Genomic DNA, 26,913 nt, shown 5'->3' on the forward strand with positions numbered 1-26,913 from the left:
GGGAGGGGGAGAGGAGTGGGGGGAGGGGGAGAAGAGTGAGGGGGAGGGGGAGGGAAATGGGAGGCTGGGAGGAGGCGGAAACTTTTTTTTGCCTATTCTCAAAAAAAAAAAAAAAACTTCTCTTGTAGCTCAAAGACCCTTGAAACGTATGAGAGCTACATGGTGGGAACCACTAAGATTGGTTAGAAAAAATATTGCATATCTGTATTTGTTATTTCTCGTAATGTTCAAGAGGTCTACAAATCAATTTTGGAAGACAGTTCAGGATGGCATAAAAATTCTCACTTTCCAAATAGTCTACAGAGTAAGGGTTAAAGGTAGTCTAGCAATGGAATTCTATCAATGGCAGGCCTCTGTGTAACTACTTATTAACCCAATGTCTTTAGCCCTTAAAATGTATACATCTGGGCCAGAGATAGGAGCTTGCCACCAAACCCAAGGACCTGAAGCCAATTCTTCAGGACTCACACAGTGGAAGGAAAGAGGCAACACCCTGAAGGTCCCTCTGACTCCTACATGTGTACTGTGGCACATGCCGGCCTAGACACACACAAAACACAAACGTAAAAATACATTATAAGTTTAGTCATTTGGTCATTGAATGGTCTCACAGAAACTGTTTGTAAAACCCGCCTAACAGCTTTTAATGACTACTGCAGAGAGAAACAAATGCACTTGACTCCTGCCATTTTGAATCAGCTAAATTCTTAAACATAATTCAATAATCTTTTTAGGGAATTAGAATAAATGGCACGATGCTAAATAGGCAAGCACATTTCAGAAACTGTTATAAACCAGGAAGAAAAAAATATTCAAACATGGCCAAGTGTTAAAGTGCTCATTTTCTTACCTTCCACTTCCCACCTGCCACAACTAGGCTATTAACTAAGTTCTCCTACCCCATGAGTTTCTTGGTGATTATAAGATCAGGTAAGTGATTGTAAGTGCTTGAATATAATTTATCAATTCACTTAAAAATAAATAATCCACTTCTAGAATTTCAATAGGCGACAAGCCAAAGAACCTGGGGAATATCAGCTAAGAGTAATGAAAAGGCTGAGACAGCAGCTGACGGACTGGAGCACATTTCTGCTGAGTTTTAAACAGCAACCATGATACTTCCTTCACTTATAATATGAAGATGCTTCCTTTCCCTTGCTTCATTCAAAGGGGCCATGGAAAATCAGTTAAAACAGAGATGAAACGAATGCTTACAGGCTTGTATCTCAGAGCATCCCTATAGGATCCGAACAAAGCCGCCTGTGCCCTCAGAAAGGCCCGAGCCACTCCATCTCCTGTAGCCGTGGACTGCTTCTTCAGCTTATTTTTCAAGGCCGAGACCTGCATGGCAGAGAGGAACAGTTAAATTAACACCTCAGAAATTGGTACAGCAAGGTACGAACCCAATCAGCAGGCAAAGCGCAATGTCTGCAGGTCAGCCAAAATTCATCCTCCTCCCTGAGAGCTTATCTTTTTAGCTGCACCAAGCACCTGCTGCTCTGCTAATTGAAACGAGAGCTGGAGAGGATAGTAATGTGCTAATGCAAATTGGTTTATGCTCTCTTTTTTCCCAAGGCCTCTTGACATAAATAAGCTTTAATTATTTACAGTAAACTGCTTGTGCGGCACTTTCCTGCAGATTTTTAGCAATTATAACGTGTGTCTACTTGTTTAGAGATAAAGCTGGTTCAGTTGCCTTCGTTTCTGTTGGGTATTGTTATTTGTTAGAAGTCCTTCAAGATCATTTACAATTTTACTTTCTGTTTGGAAGCATCATTTGCATAAGTAATTTTCTCTTTTTATCATTATCAGAAGGAAAGAGAGAAGAGATAAAGTCACACCGGCCACGAATGGGAACTTATGTAAATGTTATTTATTGTCTCATTGCAATTTCACCACATTTTAAGAAAAACATTCATTTTATCACTTATAAACGAAGAAACTTGGGACAAAGATAGGAACCAGTTTGCTTTCATTGTGTGGCTCCTCAGAGGCAAAGCTGTGATGCAAATGCAGCGTTCAGGATGTCCCACTGCCATGTGCTAGACTGGAGCTCCGGATCACTACCACACCGACCAGCAAGCAGAACAAAATACTCACGTTCTGCAAACACGGAATTTTTATACGATAACATGAAAAATTTGAAAAGCTGTTCAACTGCTACAATATTTCACACCTAGTCCAATTTCGGGTGCTATGCATTTTAGAAATGGAGTGTAAGAGGCTAGTGGACTCACAGATGGAAGTGAGCTCATACTCAGGATGCTATCTTTTTATTCACTTCACTAACTACTTCCAATCAAAATAGAAAAACCATAGTCTGTACACTTTAAAACAAATTTCATAGACATTTCTTATCGATACATTTTAAATAGAAAACTGTGAGGTTGCATTCTATTTTCTTAAGGAAATAAAAACTAATTTAGAGACAAGTTTTAACTAGATTGCTCCCTGAACACAATATTATCTGTATAAACTACCAGATAATAAAATAATACCAATTATCCTTTAAATATGTGCAAAGGGGAATATTTTTATTTCTTTGTTCAAGCAGTCCTGACTACTCTTGTAGATGATGATTGTAATTGAAGTGTGAACCTAATTAACAACTAAACTTTGAATAATGCTAATGAGAAATGAACACAGCATCAGAGGAAAGACCAGCTCTACAGGTGATAAACCTTCACAGTAGTGACATTTTCCAGTGTAAAGTCACAGTTACTGTGATCTCATCAAAGAAACAGACCCCCATTGGGTCCAATTATAACTATAGTTTTGAAAAATTATTGAGTTATGGTATTCATAATCTATGCAGAAAGGCCTTTGTGGTATAGGTCTTCTCCCCATAGCTGTGATCTTTTCAATTTATATCCAAGCTCTACAGATTCAGATAAAAATTTAGAGCCTAATTCATTTGACCAAAAAGTGCTAAACCAGTTTCATTTCAGAGAAAGCTTTTGTTATTAAAATCTAAACTCAGTTTGGGTAATCCAAATATCCAAACAATAATGCAGTTCAAACACGCTTCAGATTTAATGTCCTTTATTCTGACTTGAAATGGTACTTTTCTCGATTAAGAAAATAGAAACAAATAACAAAATATATATTCTCTTACTGTCCTTCCAATAAAGAATATAAGATATATACATTAGAAGAACTAAAAGAATGAGTTTTTTCCAACTTTTCTACAGAAAAAATGAAACAAAAACTTCACTTATTTACAAAAGCTATGCCTTGTATCTTTGCAAAATAAAGTTCTTCAAGTTGTACTTTTCAGAAACAACAAATGGAACTGTTTGGGCAGTCGGCACATGCTCACGGAATGGGGAGCATCACACACTCCCCACCTTCCCTTCACCATGCCCTGAACAGAACAGCCTTATCTGAGCTACTCCAGAGTAGTCCCAGCGTTGAGCCCTTCCCAACCAAAGGAAGACAGCACCTTCACTTCTACAGACAGTCACATGGTGATCGTCTCTTTTAGTATCCAGAGTACAAGAAAGAAAAAAGAAAGCTCCTCTTTTATAACTATGCTTTCCAAAACGGCAGCCATTAGGGCCATGAGCAAAAGAATGTCCCCATCCAAGTTCACACCTGCTCCAAGTATAAAGCAAGCCTCACATCTACAAGAGTCTGTACACAAGGAAACTCACAACAAATTTTATGTTGACTAGATTTTAAAGCACTGTTCTGAGCAGAGGAAGATAAAACACATCATTACACCAATTTTGCCTATTCTTTGAATTTATGAATGTGGTTTCCAGAAAACTTGTGATGACCTATATGGATCTCATTGTGTTTCTCTTGATTAGTGCTATGGTAAGTCCTATCTAACTTTATATAAATGTATTAGATGCAAAACTTCCTAGTAAGATATGTGCTTTTTCTTCGCTTGTTTCTATACTATTTCATGTACTTTCTTGGCTTGCTCTAGATCAACATAACTGTCACTAGATCTGATTTCCAGGAGCCAGAAGGGCAACTGAATTCAAGACTTCTAAGTGTGAATACAAGTGCTCAATAATAGTATATCAAAATAAAGTTGCTTTTAAAAATCCATTTTAGGAATAAGTGTATTAATCTAATATAAACTTGCTGTTCTCACTGGCCTTTAGATCACTGCTGTAAATCAACAATGGTTACCACTGCCCTTTGGTGCTAATTAGCTTTCAGCAGTTTTTAATCTATAATCTGATCGTGTCTCTTCTGCACCCTTTTCAGCACCTGCTTTTTGAAATAATATTTTCTACTTCTGTTCCAAGCTTCTAGCTTTAGGTATGAAATAAATGTACGTCCTCCTCTGGGCCTGCAAATTTCTATTAGCATGCAACTCTGAGTTCACAAGAAATATTTAGGACTTTGGTCACAAGTTGTTGTCACAAATCCTGTTACACTGAAAAAAACACGAATCACTTGTTTCCTTAAATGGGCTATACTGACCCTTCACTTGCTAAAGATTATGTCATAGCTTTTATTAAACTTTATTTTTAGACCATTTTCTGCCTCTAAATATATTTTCCATCTAGTTATATATACATAAGTCAAAAAAATCGTTAATGGAAAAAACCTTCAGAAATAGACACTTTCTCTCCTTGTACAAGGACAATTGGGCATTCACACAGTCATTCACAGCATTAGAAGCAGGAATTTTTTAAATTTTATGTTTGTTTGTTTGCTTGTTTTTCAAGACAGGGTTTTGATGTAACTTTGGAGCCTGTCCTGGAACTAGCTCTTGTATTCAAGGCTGGCCTCAAACTCGCTTAGATCCACCTGTTTCTGCCTCCCGAGTGCTGGGATTAAAGGAATGCGCTATTACCGCCCTGCTTCAGTGACTGGGTTCTTATAGCAAGAACTTACAAAGAGCAGAAGACCTGGTCTTATCAACTAGTGCACAAAATAGTGTGTGAACCCATGGCCAAGGAGCCATGGTCAGGCTGTTCACATTCTCCATCTTAGCAATGAAGTGCAAGACTGTATGTGCATGATAATGACACAAAAAAGTCAGTCTGTGCAGACGGGCACATCTGCAGGTGTTTGGTAGAGGTCTGTGCAGACGGGCACATCTGCAGGTGTTTGGTAGAGGTCTGTGCAGACTGGCACATCTGCAGGGTGCTTGGCAGAGAAACAGTGGGTGTTTCTCTTCATTTCTACAGTTGATAGGTGAATCCATGGCCACAGTATTATTGTTATGAAGAAAAATAACAACCCTTACCTAGATATTCTATTTTATGTTCGGAATCATGGTAAACAGCAAGAATAAAAGTGTTCTGCTACAACAGTGATCAGCATGGCATGGAGGCCTTAAAAAAGCAACAGTGAGTAGCTCAACATGTTGACCCCGAGGGAGCAACGGTGATCAGCATGGCAAGGCTCTTCTCCTAAGGGAGCAAAAATGGCATGCATGTCATGGCTAACTACCAGGGATAGTTAAGTTACGGATAGTATAACCCATACCTCACTAAAACAGCAGAATACCTAACTACATTCTAAGTACTAATTATAAGTGTTATTCTCACATATCAACAAGGAAACCATTACAGAAAACCACAACTCATCAATATACAGAATTGTGGAGCCCATTCCCAACTGATACATCTATTAGACAACTCTTGTACCTAAGGCTAAGGAATCACTCCATAAGAGAGGACAGAGAGATTGTAAGAGCCAAAGGAACAGGGAGTTTCCTGTAAGATTCTGACTCCTACAAATGTTAGAAACTACAGCCATAAAGTCTCGCCAACATGAACACCTAAACAGAAGTCGAGTAAGAATAATACCAATAGGCATGCTAACATGGACAGAGGAAATCCCAAGCCCTCGACCCTAGACAAAGAACTCCAGGTGATTAAGAAATACTAAGTGTGAAGAATATAATTAATTATCCAATAGCAAGTAGTCACCTAGGAAACACACAAGTAACACTATATAGACTGAGCAGGTTATATTTATATAGAGAGAACTACATACACACATGTATATAAATGGAACCATAATTTTAAAGAGGCATACTTAAACACACTAAGTAGGCCACCTTAAAGAAGGACATGATGAACTTAGCTGTGTTATGAAAGCCTTATCTAAGTTTTTGTGCTGATAAAAATGGTATGTAAGCTTGATCAAAGTCATGTCCACTTCAGCTGTGTCAGTCCACATGTCCTCAACATCTTCTTAATGTTAGTCCCAAATTTTGAATAATACATGGATAACCTAGTTATTTCCCTTGTGACCTGGTGTAGAACCAGGCAAATGGAATATGAACTAGGTTGTGTGTACCTTACCTGGATTTCTCCTTTCTTAGGAAGTAGAGAACAAATAATGAACAGGTACCTTAACCCTGGAATTGATGCCATACCTTGAAGATGGAAGGTGCCTACAGTTCTCGACAGCTTTCCTTTGAATTATTATACAATAAATAAAAAATTATTTATCATGAATAGTTTCATTAATAGTTGTTATATGCACATATACACGTGTATATAATTATGTAATAATATATGAAATGTATATACACACTCCTATAACCTGCTCAGTCTGTACAATGTTTCTTATATCTGTACTTTCAGATCTGGCCATTTGGTAATGAATAAAACAATAAAAAGTATGGATCAAAACTTCTGAATTTTTTGTTATGGTATTTTAGGTTGTGCCCTAATTGACTTATCACTTAAAGTAGAAAGAAAAAAAGGTGTTATACAAAAGCATGTGTAAGTCATATGAAGAAAACAAAGACTAAACTCTGGCTTCTGCAGCTGCTCTTGCTGGTGAACCTGAAGCTCAGCACTCCATGAGCTGACATCTTATAAGGTTCTGGTCAGGCCAAAAGGGAACAGCCATATTAATCCAGGAAACACCGAGCTCTTAAAACTCTGTGCAATACTATAAAAAGGCAATTTCTGTGGGACTACAAAGGCCTACACTTTATTTTCCCTGCATCTAAGCCTAGAACAGGCCTATCTCCCTGACTCAATGAACTAGGGCTGTCACGTCAATCTCTTCAAGTGCAACTGTTCCTTTTCTTTATAACATCTGTCAGCATCTATAATAATACCAGACCAGAAGAGCCTGTCAAAGTAATGTGTGTCTTTAAACTGTGTTTTCTAATTTGCCATTATATTATCAGCTCTCGGCATGATATGGGTACGCAGTACGCGCTTGATAAATACACGCTGATCCAATGAATGCCTCAAAGAGTGCATAAAGTGAGCAAAACCACCTGTTCCAGACATGATTTACCTTAACTCTAGGCTACTCAAGCAGAGCATCTACAATGGGCGTCAGGATCATAATTCACATAGTTCACCGAGTCCTTATGATACAAGCAAAATTTAGAGCAGTTCCGAGGACAACACACTCAGTATTGCAGATCACAACACTGTCTCGAGTATGGGAGAGGCAAGGCGTTTCAGGAGTAAGATGAACGGTAGTCAGCGTCAAAATATGAAAAGGAAAGCGCGCCATTTCTTGTCACTCCTTATTAGCAATAAGGAAACAGCAAAGAATGCGGCTAATACAGCACACGGGGTGCTAGAGAGAGAGGCGGCATCTCTGAAAAATGAAACGCTAGAGGAAGCCCATGGAACTCATGAACTCTTACAGCCAGTAAAACAGGCAGCAAGGAATTAACTTTATTAAGGACAAAATAGATATAAAGAGGAGATACAAAGTTGGGCTAGCTCTTACTCAAGTGAGAGAAAAGTAGAGTTCTGAGATATTCTCAAGCACATCTAAAGCTGGGGTGTATTTTCTTTTCCCTTTCTTCATATCTAAGCCTTGTATACTGAAAATATACTATGAGAGAAAGTAGGGAAATAGTAAAATCTGTAATAGCCAACAAAAAATTTACTTTAGAAATGATCACATCTATGAAAATAATCATTTAAAAAGACAATGAGTTTTCACAGACAATTAGAATTCCATCACAGCGAGGGCTTTTCCAGTCAGGCGGGAAATAAGATGTTATATTGTAGGAAAATAGTACAGAATGTTCTGGGCTTCTTTTGTCTTTCCATTATGAGAATCAAATAAAAGCATTCTTGTATAATATACTGGATGATAACTACACAGAGATTTGTAAAAGCAAACTTCTGTGTCAAGGTATTTAAACGGCGTAACTCTTTCTCATCTGCACTCCCTCATCCAGTGCTTACTATTCCCAAAGCACACCATAGAGCCTGGCGAGGCAGAGGTTTGGAGAACGGATGCCGGATGAGGATGGGCATGCATAGACATCTTCAAGGACAAACTGAAAGCAGATTCGGTTCCTCAAGTCTGTTCTAAACATTAAATGTTCTCCATGCCATGCTGTACTTTGAAGATTTACGGCATGGACCATCACAGGCATTTGCTGGAGGCTTCCCTGACCATTCACAACATCAGGATCACAGCAGAGCTGGGACATGCCTGGAACAGAAGTCATGGTCTCCGAGCCTTATCTTCCTATAACTCTGACATTTAACTCGCTAAAGCCTTCTCGTTAAATTAGAGGATCGAGTCAGTCAATTAAACATTTATTGATAAAATCCATGGCCACAAGAGATTAGTTTATATACTTTATAATTTTAAATTAATTTTAAAATCCTTTTCTAAACTGATTTCCAAATAAACTCTCTTAAATGTAGCTACTTAAAATTTTAATTTCAAGTTTGTGTTTTGGAAGTTTTCTCTAGTTCTTTAGGTTCCTCGTGAGTTTGGTGATTTTGCCCTTCATATCACAATTAAATCATTAGCATATTCCTTCAAAGGATATTTTAAAATGTCAGTGTAACAAGAGTTTACAAAAGAGCATTTATAAAAAGTGTTTCCTAATACTTTAGAATTTACACAATTTTATACCAAAACCTAGCTATTCTATCACAGTGTGCCCCTACGCAATCATGCAAAGGTGCACAGTGGATGTCTGACAACTATACTCAACTATACTGGTCATTACACAGAATAACATGTAAAGGTGGTAGACACTTTCACTAACTTTTATCATACGAAACAATTATTTTCCAACTAGAGTATTTGCTAGATAAAAATATCTTTAAAAACTGAAAAATTTTAAATCAAATATAACATGTTGCTATTCCTCTAATAAGACAAGAATCGCAAGCTGCTTGAGAAAGAAACTGTAGCTATGTCTACCCATTACTCATGAATGTGTATCCCACTTCCTGCGAGGCAGAAAAACAAAGACCAGCCTTATTCACTACAGCTCTAGCTATCGACAGTATACTTCCTGTGCCTCTGTCTGTCTACCAAAATAAGAACATGTTCTTTAATAAATAAGAATTATCAAAAGATGGTTATGCAAAGACCACTTGTCTGTTGTAATGAATATTCTAATACAAGTAGCTTTGTCAGACGTTAGTCAACTCTCAGCAGCTCTCATCTGTAAGACTTGGTTTAAAATTGCTGGTCTTAACATTCTTATGAGAACAAACTTCCTAAATCATACTATAATTCTGATTATTAACCTAATTTTCCAGCAAGTAAATAGGTTAGCATCTTACTTTATGAATAGTAACATTTCCCAAATTATTATAAAATATTAATAATGACAGAAATCAAAATGAGTGGTAAAAGTAAGAAATACAAAGTTTTAAGTTGCTACATAATTAAACTAAGTCTGTCTATAAATATATAGAATGAGGGATTTCAATAGTTCATTTTCTGAAATTAAATGAACTCATCTGAAATTTACCCAGTTATATATAATTGAACTTGCCTTCCCATTCTCATAAACACACTACCAGAACACTAACTTTGATTGATGGTTATTTGGCCCTAAAGATTACTCTTTTATTTAAAATATTCCAACTATATATGTTTGAAAATGTCTACATGGCATATTACTAAAACAAAATCACAATACTTCCATATACAAGCTGTAAAAGAGTCTCAATGTGTCACTGTCTTCAAAAGTTTTTTTAATGAAATAATACCCTTAAAATCATTCCCAATAAAACATCTAGATTTTGTTTGGTTTTGATGGTCCAAATCTACAGTGAAATGATGAAATCAAAAGCCAAGTGTTCCTGTCAGAAAACAGGAAGAAAGGTGGTTTTTTTTCCCTCCCAAAAGGAAAACAAAGGATTCCTGAGGCATGCCCTGATTTATTTTTCCAATTTTAAATACCTTAAGAGCAGCGGAAGTGCTACTGGCGTGGTAGTATTTCTAACAGTCAATAAATCTAAAATATTATGTGTGAATATTGGAATGAAGCCATTAAGAAGATTACAGCATGCAACGCACCAGAGGGTCCAGAGGAAAAAAGAGCTAGTAATTCAGGACAACTGTGACCACTGACCTCTGAGCAGCGCGGCCACTGGTCCATGTGACACAGTAATAGAGAGCACATGCACACACTCACCCGGCCTGGGCACATAATTTAAATGCTTTGGGGGATGCTTTCAAAAGGGCCTCCTTTCAAATCTCAGTTAACTTACTAACTAATCAAACAATGCCAATAGTAATACCTTCCAAGCTTCAGAAATATGTATTAATGTAAATCACACACAAAAATTCAGTTATCATTCAGGATTTTATCAGATCTTATTTAAAACATTTGCCATTTTAAACTGTGTAGCACTCTAAAGGGCAGCCTTGAAAAACTGATGAAAATGAGAACTTTATTAAAGATCAGATGAACAATTGTCTAAAATATTTTAGAAAATCACCACGACTTGAAAAGACCTCTTATTTTCAACACAGCCCTTGCTCTATCTCAGAGCTTTTACTCGCCGAGTCTTCAGCTGTCGGCAAGTCTGTGGCCTTCAAATGGCAGCACCTTTGCAATCTGCCTGACTCGCTGCCAACGCTCCTTTTCCAACATGCGCACAATGGCGGTTAGCTGAATGTAGTGCTAAATCAGAGCACACCGCTTCTTTTGTAACCTCTATGTGTGTCCGTACATCTGTGAACGTCGCTTAGCATTCCTATACATTTAAATCTTAATTACAAAAAAAAAAAATTACAAGCAAAGTACTTCTCAGTTAAAAGCGATTCCCACTATGCTGAGACTTCAAAGGCTCAGTCCGGAGCTCGGGGCAACTGTACAGATTTTAATATCATGTAGAGAAAGGCAGAGTTCCTCTCACTCTTCTTTTTAGTAAACATAACAGTAGGAAATGTGTATGCCATAATTAAAATGTTTTGAAAAGCTGGAATTCTGTTTTCGTAAGGATTTCTCCACCCATTGAAACCTACTTGGATGGATTTCTAGATACATAGTATATCCTTAATAGCAGTCCAGTCTCTGCAGAATTCATGACGAAGCCCCCGGCTGCATTAAGCTGAGAGAAAAACAGTGTCGGCCGGTCTGAGTCTGGATGGTTCACACAGTTTTACTGCAGAGAATACACAGCTCGGCCTAATGAGCTTAAAGGTCAGGGACTGGGCTGGTTATTGATAAGCCTAAGCATTCTGGCTTTGATATTAAATTCCCATTTTCCTATCATTATCCATGGGCACAATCTAGGCTAGTACTAATGTATTATTTAAACTTGAGAGTTTTAAATTCACCTTCTAAAACGCCTTAATAATGAAGAAAATAGAGAAAAATTTATTGCAAAGTTTACTTTCAATTCTCAAATTTTAATAATGTTGAGAAGAATGAACATTTTGAGGGCTTCTTTTAAAGAAGGGAGTTATTTTAAACTTATAACTATGTTATAAAGACATATAAATAATCATCAAATATGTACAGAAATAGCACAAGTTTGCAATTTTGCCCTTTATTAAAGAACACAAAAGTCAACAATGGCAATTTTACATAGATTATTTAATAAGAAATACAGAATATATCCCATTAAAACACACACACACACACACACACACACATACACACACACACACACACACACACACACACACCATCCACAAGATCAAAGACCTGAAGAGAACCGGCACTTAATCTATCAGCTTTACAGACAAAAGACAGTTTTCATCATTTCAAAAGGATCAGATGTCTTTTATGACAAACTGGGTTTGCAGTTTAATTTACAAATAGAATTCGAAGTAAGCATTCTTTGCTCTGCCAAAGGAGATGACAAACTGTAGGTTTTCATTCTTGTGGCCCTCAGCAGGACAGGAAAGATTAAAATAAAACTGAAATAATTTAGAGAAAACAAATAAATGTTTCAGAAAGTTGAGAGAGATCAAAGCCAGAATTCTCTGACCCCAACTGTACAAGCATTTCTTATTATATTGACCAGTGCCATCAGATCATTAATTAAAAGGAAAAGCGCTGGCAGGTGGCAGGGAAGCAAAAGCCGATAATTGGCCCCTTCTTCTTCTTGCCTTCAAAAACTCTCTCGTTCTTTTTGCAAGACATGCCACCAGGCAGACAGAATGCCTACTTTGTAATACAATGATTAAGACGAGATGAAGGGACTCAATGTTAAAGAAACTCTGCGTAATGAATGCATCTAGCTTTGTAATTATGATCCCGTTTTTACAATAAGGAACACGGCATTCTATTTAAAATCTCAACTGCCAAAAGGTAAAATATTAAAAATAGAATCTACATAGGTTCTTCTTAAAACCCTTGTATAGACCGACTTTAAAGGCTCAGATACAAAGTGGAAAACAGTAACTTGAGGGTCCACCAACAAACATTCTTGCTCAGCACAGACATCCCTTGGACTTACCACATCACTGGGTAGGTTGCTCAAGTCATTAAATGGTGATTCTAAAGTGTTTGTGTCAACATTTAACACAACAACATCTTCCAATGATTTATTTTTCACTTTCTGTTTAAAAAACACAATTATGAAAAGATCTCATTATATTTTTTGTACAAATTTATGATGCGTTTGGAAACAAAAAATTATCTTAGTGCAGCTTGGAAAAATTAAAGAAGGAAATTCAATATTATAAAATAATATAAACAACTTTGCTTTCTGAGAAAGGAAATTTAACTATAATTCATCCAAAATTATTTGATTAGAATGCTTGGCGTAGAAAATTTCCTCATCTAATATCAATTAAAATGGCTGCCAAACATTTAGCACAACACTTATAAGAAGAGGTGCATAAAAATATAAAAGCTGTAGCTTTTATCATTTCAATGTCAAACTTATAATATGGAAAATTGTTTCCAGGGTCAAACCCATTTTAGCATAAATACATTGGCGAGAGGAATAAACTAATAATGATGACTATAGTACTGAAGTACATTTTATGTAAACAAATGTCCCTATACGGCCATACCAATGTGCATCCACGAGCAGGACTGGAAGTGAAATGAGCAGATGATGCAGAGACTACTAATATGTAATTTGCCAATTATGTCCTCATGTGAATTTGTACGTAAAGAGCAACATTTATAATGCCAGCATTTGGAGGCAGAGGCCATCCCGGTCTGGAGAGTGAGTTCTAAGACAGGCAGTGCTAAACAAAGAAACCCTGGCTCCAAAAAAAAAAAAAAAAAGACAAAATTTAACAATTCATCAGATTGATTTATCTTTCCATGTTGTTGGAGATTTAGTAAAATGCTATCTCAATAGGTTTACAAATAGGAAAGTTATAAAAATCGTATCAAAACTGTCATAGCTGAGAGGGAATATAGTTTATTTTCTGTTTCACATACCTACTTAAAACACCAAACTCTACTGTGGCAACATTCCTCAGGGTAATGATGTACTCAAGCAATGAAATCCAGCCACGAAATCCAGAATTCCCCTTCATACAGGCCAACTGGCAGAACCGGAAGGTGGTAATTTTGGTGCAGCACTTTTAGTTAAGTGCATCAGTATAGTTCTGAAAAGGGGGAGGTCTCTCTAAGTATCTTTGGCTGTCTTGGAATATGATGTAGGCCAGGCCAATCTTGAACTCACAGAGATCCTCCTGTCTCTGCCTCCCAAATGTTGTGATTAAAGGCAAGCTCCACTGGCTAAATGTTTCAATTTTAAACTAGTTTAACCAATTATTTTCTTACAAGTTGATTTAATTAAAGTGCCCCTGACCCATTTTGGATTTCAAATCTTTTGAGTATTCAGATAAATGTTAAATTTCCTACAGAAATGATGACTGGGGATGAAGAATTTCTATGGGTTTAAAAATCCAAAACATAGACTGTATATTCTCAAGAGATACTGGATCTAAAATCTGTCTTGGAAAAAAGATTCCAATGAATAAAAAATCAGAATTAAAAGATGTTACCTCTTAGTTATTATCAAGAAATCATTCTGGTGATATAAATGACATTCTAAAGAGACGTCTAAAATTAAGGTCATTTCCTTTCCTTTTCATGCAGATGTTTAAAAGGTCTAAATGCATAACTCGGTCATCATGCGTATTATCCATAATTTTAATAACAATTTATAAGCAAAACATATGTGCTATTTGCTTAGAAAAAGTATGTCATAATATGATGAGCATATAACTTTCTGTGATGTTCTCATGCTGGAAAAATTGATATAATTCAGAAGCCTAAACCTCATTTTTTCCAATGGGAAATGATTTGTTCAAATACTTTCAAATAAGAACTATTTGCCACCAAGATGTTTTTGATGACATTAGAACAAAAGACTGAATAGTATTAAAATGATATGTAGACCTTTTGAATTGCTTTTCACTTAAGGCAGATATTGACTGAATATTAAATTTTGTTCAAGGGATCATTCAATAAAAGTTAAAAAATTCTGCTCATTATTAATAAACTGAAACTGAACTAGAATAAATCTATATAAGCAGAAGGGGGAAGTAGGTTACAACTTAACTATCTGAAAATGCTGATATTAGCACTCTATTTCTTCTGTCCAAATCAAGTGTTAGCTGTGACTTCCTGACCGAGGCATGCAAGTCAGAAATAGAACTTTTCCTCAGTCTTATATTTTTAGATCTCATATGGGGTGAAATTTAGAAGAAAACATGAAAACTAAGAATGTAATGCTGGACACACTGTGCTGAGTGTGTGTCTCTCACCCTTGTACACACTGCGGCTATGTATAGTATGCTCACTAATGTACTGGAATGGCTCAGGGCAGCCAGCACAGAACCTTAAGAAAGGGGAACAACATTGCAATTCAGAGTCTGGTACAGATGAAAACAAACAAGTTCACCCTTGTGTCTGCAGCTTCCAAGTTCAGTTACACATTAGCCAGCACTAATTTCACCCTGAAGGCTGGGAAAATAAAACTGTTTTTTTTTATTTCAGAAATAAATTTCTTCTTTGAAAAGATATGTTTTCATCATTCTTTACGCACAATTATATAAAAACAAGTGAAAGAAAGTTTCAAAGAGCATTAATTTCATGCTTTAGAACTTGGAGAATTTTATATAATTAGTAATGTTAGCTGAGACTGTAATGACCAAAAGGACAATAGGTCTTCTTTATTTTTTTCCAAAAATAGATGCAATTGCTAGAGAAAGGCAGAAAGTTACTCAGAGCTGTCTCGTATATTAACTACAGAAAGGTCTAAATTCCCTTTGAAACATATATTATAAATAAAATGAAAAAATAAAAATATTAATTTAAAACTGTTTGATAGTGACATAATGAAGAATGGATTACATCTTACTGTAGTTTATGTAATATTCACCTGGTTAAAAGGCAGCGCAATCGCACCTTCTCCTCCCTGGCTACAAACTGAGTGCTAACAAACAAGCACATCACTGAAGGCGTGCACACTTCCCACACTCTAATCCAAGCGGCCACTGAAAGCTAGAATGGCCGTTATCCTCAAAAAGTAAAAAATCTGCTTCCAGAAAAGACAGAGGGAGAAAATCATTTAATTATAATTTTTTTTTTTTTTTTTTTTTTTTTTTTTTTTTTGGCTACAGCACCCAGTATTCCCAGGCAGTCTTCCATCCAAGTACTAACCAGGCCCGACCTTGCTTAGCTTCTGAGATCAGACGAGATCAGGCACCTTTAGGGTGGCATGGCAATAGACCATTTAATTATAAATTTTCTAAGAATTATTTTAAATTTAAAATTTCTTTGTAAGTCATTAAGAAGTATGTGATAAATTAAATGATATAGGCTAATGTACTTCCTCAATCATCATAATTTGAAAAGGCCTAATTTATTCATTTTAAACATTGTAGAAACATTCTACACACCCAAAATTAATGTAAAACTACTAGGTACTCTCTTCAATTTTAAATTATTTTCATCTCTATAAGTAAATACATTATAAAATTCTGTGTGATACTAATACATTTAGTTATGGAAGTCATGAAAATCAAACTTACTTTTAAGAAAAAAAATACAAACAAATCATTTCATGAAAGTCAATCTACAAAATTCAGGTTATCTACTTCCTGATCTAATCACAGAGTAAATATCTATATGCTCATGCCTCATTTCATACATTGTATCCTTGGCTTATAATAGTTTCTTAAAATTCATAAAATAGAAGGAGTCACAAATTTATCCCACTGAGACTTCAATATTAAAAACGTTAAAAACGTGTTAAACCTACTAAAATGCATTAAAATCTATACTTCAGTAATAATGGAACAAAAGAATTATTGCTATTGTCCTAGAATTTTGCAAAAAAGGGGGGAGCCCCAAACTTGAGAACATGAACAATTAAAGCTCTTTTGGGGATAGGACTCTCTCTTAGTAAGAATCTTCTCTAATCATAGGAAAGGCTAGTGTTGGAACTAGCAGGAAAATCACACCCAGGAACACACATCAGTGTGTTCATTAGCAACAGTGCTGCATTGTTTACGTTACTCTGTACAATCAGCAAAAGACAAATGTGTTTGCTTGAAACGGACATCAGCAAGCACACCACCACTCAGTTGGCTCAAATCTCATGTTTTAGCCTTTTGGTAATTTATATGTCGGGTTTTTTTTTCCCTTTTTTCCTTTTCCCCTTCCTTCCTTCCTTCCTTCCTTCCTTCCTTCCTTCCTTCCTTCCTTCCTTCCTTCCTTCCTTCCTTCCTTTTTGGTTCTTGTTTGGTTTGGTTTTGAATTTAGCTTTTCGAGACAGGGTTTCTCTTTATAACACTAGCTTTCCTGAAACTTGTTTTGTAGACCTGGCTGGCCTCCAACTCACTGAGATCAGCCTACCTCTGCCTCCTGGGTGCTGAGATTAAAGGTATACACCAATGCACACACATGCCAATCACACATGACATGCTTTCTGCGAATTTCATTGACTGCAACCCAAGTGTTTAAAGTTTAAGAAGTTTCAGTTTAGGGATAAAGGAAGCAACAAAAATTATTTTGAAATGAGATAACAGTATAAAAAGAAAAATAACTACTAAATTCATCTCTGACAGCAGGACAGAAACTCTGAGCTTAGAAAAGTCTACACCTGATCTTCTCTTTAGTTCTACTTGGCACGGAAGTCCTGGCTGCCTAGCACTGTGGGACTCCTTTTTTAGTCTCTTAATGACTAGCCCCACAGGAATGACCTACCACACTCTATTTAATAAGTTTATCACTAGTATGTTAAACTCACATTTTGACAAATCAGCTGACAAACTGGAAATAATAAAGTCGTGTAAAAGAAAACTGACTTGGTGACTCATTAGCACATAAAGTTTAATTACAATATATTGACTTAAAGTGAAAAAAAAATCTCAAGTTGCAAAAACTCAGTGGTTCATCGGGGAATGATTTTGGTATTGAAAACTGACCACATGACTTTAAATACAACCATTTCCACAGGTTTCATGCCACCACAGGGCAAACAAGTGGACTGCACAAAGTGAATGGATTTCATTGGCACCTTCTAAAATTGACCCCCTACATACATCCATTACGTCAATCTAGTACATCTCAGCATTAGTCAAGTAAGCGTTAAATAAAACTTTTACCCATTATTTCTAAAACATCAGTTTCATAACTATCTTACTGAGAAAGGTACTCACCTCTATGAGACTGGAGTGTATTCCAATCAGGTATGGCATTGGGGCACTAAATTAAAAATATATATGTATGTATATATTCATATTGTTCATTAAAACTGAAACAACACAAAAGCAATTCAAATGCTCAAAAACTAACTTCAAGTGCTCAGTTCCACCATTAGATGTTACAGATACTAAAAAACAGTCAATATATAAAAGTTGTATTTCATCTTATAGGCCATTATTATTTAATGTTTGTTTATATAAAAACTTGAAATCATTTATTATTAAATCAAAAGTTCTATGCCTAAATAAGATGTTTTATTTAAGAAGATTATCAAGGTGTAGGTCACACTGAATCATTTCCATGTAATTGATAGCAAAAATATTCTAAATAATCATCCAACGTATCTAATTTCTTTTATACACACTCCTGTTCAATTTGATTATCTGTTATTTTTTTTATATTTATTTCTTTATTATGTATACAATATTCCGTCTGTGTGTATGCCTTCAGGCCAGAAGAGGGCACTAGACCCCATTACAGATGGTTGTGAGCCACCATGTGGTTGCTGGGAATTGAACTCAGGACCTTTAGAAGAGTAGGCAATGCTCTTAACCTCTGAGCCATCTCTCCAGCCCGATTATCTGTTATTTTAATGAATCGTCGTGGTTTCGTACCTAACGAGTCACTCACTATTTACTGTGTGGGTCTATCCTGTTGTCACTATTCTAGAACCAGTGACGTAGGCTAACAAGTCCCCTCTGTGCTCCTGTCCTCGTGTTCCTGCAGGTTCATTTCACTTTCATTCTTACTAGTATAATAATTTTTTTTCAAGGCAGGGTTTTTCTGAGTATCCTGGCTGTTCTAGAACTCAGTTTGTAGACCACGCTGGTCTCAAACTCACAGAGATCTGTCTGCCTCTGCCTCCTAAGTACTAGGATTAAGGTGTGCACCACCTTTGCCACTAATATAAGAATTTTAATAAAAAATTTTCAAGTCTAAGAATAGGTTTGAATTAAGTATTTAAGGCCACAATTTTTGGAGCATATCCGATCCAGGCCTTTGGACAGAAACTTAAATATGGTAATAAACAATGTTGTTGGGATATATTTCCTCCTGGACTTTATGCTCCAGCAGAAAATAAAGATACTAAATCATTTTAGTATATAACATATGAATTAGGAAAGTGTTAGAAATAGTTGTTAGTAAATACAGGAAGAAAAGTATTCATCTTAAAATCTGAAACAAAATAATCAACAGAAAAATATGAGGACAGATAGACGCCTATGAAAATAATAAACAATATGAGAACACATAACTACTTTTTAGAAACACATTTTCGGGGACCCTTCCATAGCTACCTCTTACGTTTAACACCTTTTCTGCTAACTCAAATCCTGTTTCTCGAAGGTTTATATAATGCTCTGAACAGTACTGTCACTAAACAGAACTGCTCAGGCTCCCGGATATGAACTTCACTGCAGAGAAGCAGATACCCTGACTGGTCTCAAAGCATCTCAGAAAGTTCCAAGTATAGTCAGTTAAGGATGACTTAAAATAGTCTATATATCCAGAATCCCAGAAACCATGAGCCATGTCGTTTCTCATTACTATGTACATGCAGAATTTCGTTACTGTGTTAATTCTCGCTCCTGGTTGTCTTTGCTTATTGTAGCCTTGTTCTTTTACATTCTTTTAAAATGTCTATACAACTGACCATCTGGATGGCATTGGTGTGATATTCTGTAAGTTTCACTTGACTACTTACATGCCTTGATTTCCTTAGGAACTAATGGATTTTCTGCCTTAAGAAGGAAATAGAAACAAGTGTGGACTGTTGCACTCTTGCTGGCAGAGGAAAAGCTGCTTATCGCCTTAGTCTAAGTTCTTGTCCCTGGGTTCCTTCTACAATTCCATAGAAGACATAAAATGCAGATCACTTCCCAGGGCTCCAAGCACAACTTTGGGCAAATGTCACAAAACAGCCAGCCAACTCTCAGTATCTTAAATATACCACATCCATCAAACATCAAAGATAGTATCTTAAAAACACTGTAAGAACTTCTAGATCCTCCGAGGTTTACAATATTTTTACCAATGAGGTTATAATACCAAATAGTTCATAGTATCTTAAATTCTAAAGAATATTTTAGTAAGCGTATTAATCAAAATATTTGAGCCTTGTAAAACTAAGAAGTATATCCATCTTACAAATGTTAGACAAACACTGAGGAAAACAGCATTTCATAAAGCAAAAGTCTAAACTAACTAGACTTTTAAACTAAAATAATCCAGAAAAAAAAACCCTTTGAAATGTTTCTGAAAGCTACTTGCAATCTGAGATACAAATAATATGCTCATGTAAATTAAGCTAGAACTAAAATTATATAGTAGCAGGGTTCTATGATAAATTTAACAATGTATCAACTCAAAAGTCTTTCCTGAGATCATTGAGCATGGCTGTATAGTCTATTTTTTATAGCTAGCTTGTAGCAAATTCCTAAACTTACAGATGTTTGAACTGAAAATACTAGAAAATAATTTTCTAAAATCATTATGATATTTGACAGAATACAGTGTTTATAGATTCAAATGGATAGTGTTTCTTTCCCACAGAACTGTACGTGTGCTATTGTGACATAGCCAATCTCATGGAAAGTCACTCTGCAATCCCAGCTGGACTAGCTATTCTACTTTGATGAGGGTGTTGGTACATCAGTAAATGTTTAATGGTGATAAAGATGCTCCATTATCCATGTGTAAGGCTGTCTACAAGCCCTACTGTCTGTGATATTATTTAGAAAAGACAGTACAGACGGCTCTTAACTATTTCTTCTTTGTGGTAGAATCGTTAAGCAAAATCACCCTTTTTTTCCTTCTTAAGCTACTTGCAAAGAAGCTTACCTAACATATACTATATATATTACATCAATCACAGTAGTCTGAAAGAATATCATTTTTTATTTTTTTCTTAGAATCTAATGTTATAGTTTCAAAGACATAATCTAGACTAAATGACTTACTTAAGCACTGCTTGAGCAGATAATAATCTATGATAACCTTGGTGGCCTTATAGCCACACATCCTCCTACATGCTTATGGGCTCAGACAGTTTTGAAGTGTCTGACTGTTGCTTTGCTTGAGTAAGAGGAAAACGCGGATGCTATCACTTCCACCTAACAGCTTTCCTGAACTGAGCAAGAGTGCTGTCCACCCAGATCTCTGAGTGATTCTGCTATAGCAATTATAATTAGTATAATTGTAATTATACTATACTCGGATGTGTGCATGAAGGTGTGCAGAGGTGTGTGTGTTTCAGGAAATAAATAAGTAAAGCTTATTTACTGAATTACATAGTATAGCTTTCCAAAAAGTGGTCACTAAACAATGGAAGGGTGGGTGGTAGGTGTATGGACGGATGGATGGGTGAACGGATGGACCAACCAACAATGTAATAAGAGTGTCAAAGGACCAAGATGTGCTATTCATCTATGGTCACAAGAGGGCATTATGGTTCGCCAAGTCTATGGAACATCACTAACACGAGGTGCAAACACAGAAATGTTTTCTTGATCCACGAATGGTTCAGGATTTGCAACATCCGAATCACTCTGAAAAGTTAACCAAGATAGATGCAATCCCCCCAAAATATGTGGCCCCATTGGAATAAAGTAAGTTTTTTGTTGTGGGAATGATTTACACTTTTCTTCCTTCAGCATGTATCAGTATGATCCTAATATCAAGGACGTAAAAGGAGGAGAATCGTTTTCCCTAGGATACTGCTTAACCTATCATATTTTCTGACAATAGGATGAAGTCACATAGATGGATAGAGATCCTTGAACAAAAACTGAGCCAACCATAAGACTTTAAGGCTCAGAAAGTTTTCACACATTTCCTTGTTTAGACACCACTGCTCTACTCTGAACCAGAGAATACTGGCATGGGGGTCATTGGAACTTGTCCTAGACACTATTTCTAGCATTAGAATCAAGCAAGCAATAAAGAAAGGAGGGGAGGGAGAAGTTTCCTTACTTAAAGTGGATAACACTTTCCTTACTTAAAGATTCGATAACAGGGTCAAAAAGAAGTATTTCTAGAAATAATAATACTACATGTAATTGAACTTAAAGGTATGTTATTATAAGAGGTCAGAACATTTTAACAGAAAAATTATGATGCAAGTAATATTGCAAAATGTGATTTTAATCATATAATTAGCTCTCAAAATACTTTAACTGTATAATGCTTTTAGAAAAGAGAACTTTAAAATAAATGTCTAGTTACAGAACGCTGTATACAGAAATCTATGCCTACGTCAACGTAAACAAACTGCATTCTCTGCCTTGAAGTAGGAAAAAATATTTTAAATATGCTGGTCAAAAGGAAAACTCTAAAATGATAACAGTAAAACTTACTTACTTACTGATCTAGCGTTATACTTATATTTGTGCACATTACACTTCATAATAAAATTAAAGTACATCCTGCAGGCTACAAAACTATTTTTCCTTTCAAGTTCTCCAAGGTAAGAACAGCAGTGGTGAGTCACTGCCTACCTACTTCACAGCATGAGTAATACTGTTACTACACATGGAAACACACAGTATAGCAGTGCAATCAATCTGGACAAGTATAAGCATTGTTCTCAAGAACACTAGTCCCAGAAAGTTAATAAAACACCTACCACCCCTTTGCATAAACATTGCATTTTTAAATAATCAACAATCCTTAAGGAAATAATAAAAATTTTAAATAAATATATTAATTCAAAAGTACTTTGATTTTTTACTAATACTAGCTTTGATATAAGAAAATCATCTATGCAAAATGATTTCTGTGTCTGTTTGCATCTGTGTGTTTGTATCTGTTTATGTGTATATCTGTGTGTGTATCTTTGTGTGTGTGTGTGTGTAAAACATGAATTTATACAAAGGCATGATTCAGATAAAGAAATCTCAACAAATTTCTTGAAAATTAACTATGCCTGCAGGTTATTACATGGTGAAAACAATTCTTTACCCTCGAATACCAAAACTACAGCATTGGGGATCTAGTTCTTGAGTGGCTTCTCTATACACAATCAAAGCATCTGCTTTGGAGTCTCCTCCTTGTCTCGCCTTACTATAGAGAAGCCTTGCTAAATTCCAGTCAGAGAGAACAAGGAGGCCATTGGCCATTGTTCTAGTTTCTAGTGGCCTGATTGAACTCAGATTACTTAGCTCACTGGGAGCTGTTTCTAAAGCCAGCCAGTTCTCACAATTGCTCTCACACTTTCCATGCTGGTTTTCTTGGTTGCTTTAGGCACACTTTGCCTCAGACTAGACTCTCAAAATTTCTTGTACTAGAAGCAATCACTTTCACAATACTGTTTTCGGGGTGCTCCTGAGAAGAGAGGAGGTAAAGGAAAAGGGTGTCTATCACAGGCAAAGGTATGAAAGCTTGTCCTCAAAGAGCCAGTAGGATTATGGGTAGATTTGACAGATAAACTCTGATACCTGGGATATTTGTTCTCTGACACTAGAGCCATTGTATAATCTTTGAGCCACAAAATAAAATTATATTTCATACTTAAATATCATTTTCCTAAATGACCACAAAATAAATTTGCAAAATTTAAAGAAATACATCTGCCCAATCTAAATTTTTATTATCTTTAGAATGAACTATTTTAATGCATATAAAAATGTTCTTTTATACTTAAAACTTATCTGAGAGTCAAGTTTCTGTGGTTTCTTTAATCTATACAAGACTCTAATGGTGAAACCCAGGTTGAGGGGTCTGGCGAGGCCGGCTTACCAGCAGTAGTCCAGCAGGTGTGGAGGAAGCACGGGGATGTAGATGTGCTGCCAGTACATCGGGTAGAGCAGAGCGGCCGAGCCGTGGAGACAGGCGGTTAACTACAATTCACAGAGAGGGAACAATAATGAGGGGCTGCTGACCCTCTAAAGAAAAAGGCATGTTCAAGGTATCAGAGATGAGTGATCATCATAGGACAACTGACGCAGTGACATAGCATACACTGTTTTTACCAACTCCACATGTAAAAGCCTGTGTCTCTACGGTCCCTCGGAAAAACACACACAGCAAAAGAAGTTTCTTGGGAATCCTATGCAGATTTTATATTCAAATTGAAAATATAGTTAAGGTAAAATTTTGTACCATAAATAAAAGTTGAAGTGAAAAAAAATTAGTGAGTCTCTTAGAAAATCTTGTAGGAAGTGACAATTTGTGCAGCAGTCTGCACATCACTCAGATTAATACAACACGATTAAATATGGAAAGAAGAGAGGCTGAAAGCTCCTGAGGGATATCATTAGGGCAAATTGCCAAAGAATGAAACATGAGCCAGTCAGGAGAGTCTGGAAGCTGCAATAATACCAGGGGACTTGAATGTTCGACAGTTGGAGCTTCAGTAATGTGTGAACTGTGGGTTATGGTATCAGGAGACTCTGTTCACTGACACATAGAATGTCACTATTGACCAGCGAGCTGCCCAAGCTTGACAGCTGTACTACAGGAAGCCAAGTATATCATAATTTCATATTTAAACTGCTCATTCCAGATTAACATTTTGTTTCCTAGCTTTAGATCACAGCGGCTGCAATTACACTGTTGCTACTTTAGAGGTAATTGCCATTTTAATTGTTGTGTTTGGGCAAGCAGTTAATTAAAATTTTTTAATGCCTAACAAAGGGATACCACTTTTTTCTTCCTCCTAACTAATCCTCATTCATATTTCTTTCTGTGTGGCTTCTTTCTTAAAAATTACTATAGTTATAAAGTATATTTTTTACTGATTGAAGTAGTAATTAAATCAGTGTTCTTTTTCATTATTTTAAAGTTTTACTATCATCTCTATTTCAAGGTTCTCAATTAAGCCATTTTATTTAACTTCAAAGTAAGAATTTTTTTAAAAAGTGTACGAAAACATATTACAGACTTCCCATAAAGAAATAGCTCCATCTTTTTTAAAAAGAGCTTAAAATATAAACACAATAACTACATGGAAAACAATACATGAGCACAGAGGAATCAAAGTCTCGCTAACAGCATCTTTCTTCTACTCGCAAGTGTAAACAGGCTGCATTCAATTAAAAAATTAATTAAGGATTAAGATAATGTGATCAAAAATAAAAATACTATAGTTTTCAATCATCTTTTTCGTGTATATTATGTATTTTCCAGTCAAGTTATTTTGTCAAGGTTAGGTGACAGACAATGCGGTCTGATTCACATTTCCTACCTGGTGCTGACACAGGATCCCAGTGCCTTGCATACAAGCTCTGTTAGTCTATCACAGCACCCTTTCAATAAATGATACTCTTAATTCCTTAATTCCAGCAAACATTATGGCACTAGAAAACTTCAAATCTGTACATTTAACAAGTACAGACCAAGATCTGAGGAGGGCACAAACAAGCTGGAGAGCCTAGACATGAAACTGAGCTCCATACTGCCCAGTTCTCCAAGAGCTTTCAGACACACTCCAAGGCTTTATGGAAAGAAGTTACATCCCTCTGAAAGGCATAGTTATGCACTTCCCCACATGAGAACAAGTGACTTTGTAGCATTTCATTTAAAACTTTAGAAAGGGAAGCTTTCCTTTCTTATGGAAAAAGCCATGTGAAGCAAAAGGAAACGCTCATCTCAAAATGAGGAGCTGCCAGGAGGGCAAGATTTCACTGAGTTCGCAGTGCAAGACAGTCACCAGATGCCCTGGAGCCACGCCTACTCACGAGCAGGGCATCCCTGCACACGTTCCTTGACATCCACCAAAAGCAGCGGCATTAGGTGGCAGGAGGCGGACTGGCTTCTTGGACCATTAACAGCTGACTCACAAATGTCTGCACTGCCCAGTATTTGGCAAGTGATACCTTTGCTAATCAAGCCTACCAGAGGAGAATTAAGCCATACAACCCTTGGAAACTTTCAAGATAAGCAGACAGAGAAGAGGAAAAGGAAAGAATATAGGACAATCTCTTTTTCACTATTGTCTGCCTTAAGAAACCATACTGCATCACCTGGATGAATAAACTACCATGAGGCTTATTCATTCACGATATATCAAGTTCAAAATTAGGTGGGCCACTAAGGAATTAGACTTTCAAAATAATCACAATTTTGATTAGAAAATTGAACTTATATTTATGAAAAAAGAAAACTAAGGAAGATCCAATATTCACTATTCACCCAGCGGTACCCAAGAGCTATGACATTTAAAAGACTGAGCAATTAATATAGCATGAAGTTGAAGAAAAGATAGCAAAATTACAAGTAAAGAAAATCAATTATTAAAAAATAACTGTGACTAAGAAACTAAACAGACATGTTGTATGACATCTAACACCCAGTTTACCAGTCACAATCAGAGCTCTGAGACTAGCAAGCTGCGTGGCCTGATACCTACTCACATCACCTGGTCTCAGCTTCCTGATCTTTAACATAAGAAGTGTATAGTAGATCGTGTGTAAGCACTGTCTGTACAGGGCAAACACTCTACTTTTAGATGACATCAATTTTAGTATTTCATATTCTTAGTAAAAGATTTTTATCCAACCCAGATGGTTCATAGTATACATAGTCTACCAAATCCAAAGATTAAATATAAATGTTTTAAAGCCTATTAATAACTGTGAAATCAGAAAAATAATATTTATTTGCTTATGTCAACAACAAAAAATTAGTACCTTTTACATGCTATCCCCTATCCCACTAGACAACAAGGACACAATTCTGAGCACACTTACACCCTGTCTCCATGAAGCTTACATGTCTCGGGAAAAGCTAACGAGAAAAATATCATACCTTGCATGTTGGGCATTTTTTTCTAAAATACCCAAACCCCAAAGTCCTCCCACACTCTTTTATTTTTTAAATGCCAACATGATACTAAGTGGAAAACTCCACAGCTGATCTCACATAGCAGGTTCCAGTCAAAATGCATGTGCACAAAAAATATTGTTAAATAACCTTCAGGTTACATGTCCAAGGAACATATGAAACTTGAATGAATTCTGTTTTGATTCTGATCCCATACTCAATATATTTCATAATGTATCTACAAATATTTTAAAATCAAAATAATCCAAAACACTTCTGGTTCCAAGAATTCCAGT

At 36.1% G+C, this 26,913-nt stretch overlaps 1 protein-coding gene and 1 pseudogene across 2 annotated transcripts in view; both read right to left on the reverse strand.

The window, feature by feature from the left end:
- Positions 1–26,913, reverse strand: part of Dennd1b (DENN domain containing 1B) — a 210,918-nt gene that overhangs the window by 74,742 nt on the left and 109,263 nt on the right. For both annotated transcript variants that reach the window (XM_050151643.1, XM_050151642.1), the window contains 4 exons: positions 23,594–23,694; positions 17,812–17,857; positions 12,633–12,734; positions 1,216–1,341 (listed from right to left, as the gene is read on the reverse strand). In XM_050151643.1, coding sequence (XP_050007600.1) covers positions 1,216–1,341; positions 12,633–12,734; positions 17,812–17,857; positions 23,594–23,694 — 375 coding nt within the window. The remainder of the gene's footprint in view (positions 1–1,215; positions 1,342–12,632; positions 12,735–17,811; positions 17,858–23,593; positions 23,695–26,913) is intronic.
- LOC126507383 (uncharacterized) lies at positions 15,760–15,878 on the reverse strand (annotated as a pseudogene).

Source organism: Alexandromys fortis, unplaced genomic scaffold (genome assembly GCF_014885135.2).
Source record: "Alexandromys fortis isolate MF-2015 unplaced genomic scaffold, M_Fortis_MF-2015_v1.1 scaffold_71, whole genome shotgun sequence".
Taxonomy (NCBI): Eukaryota; Metazoa; Chordata; class Mammalia; order Rodentia; family Cricetidae; genus Alexandromys; species Alexandromys fortis.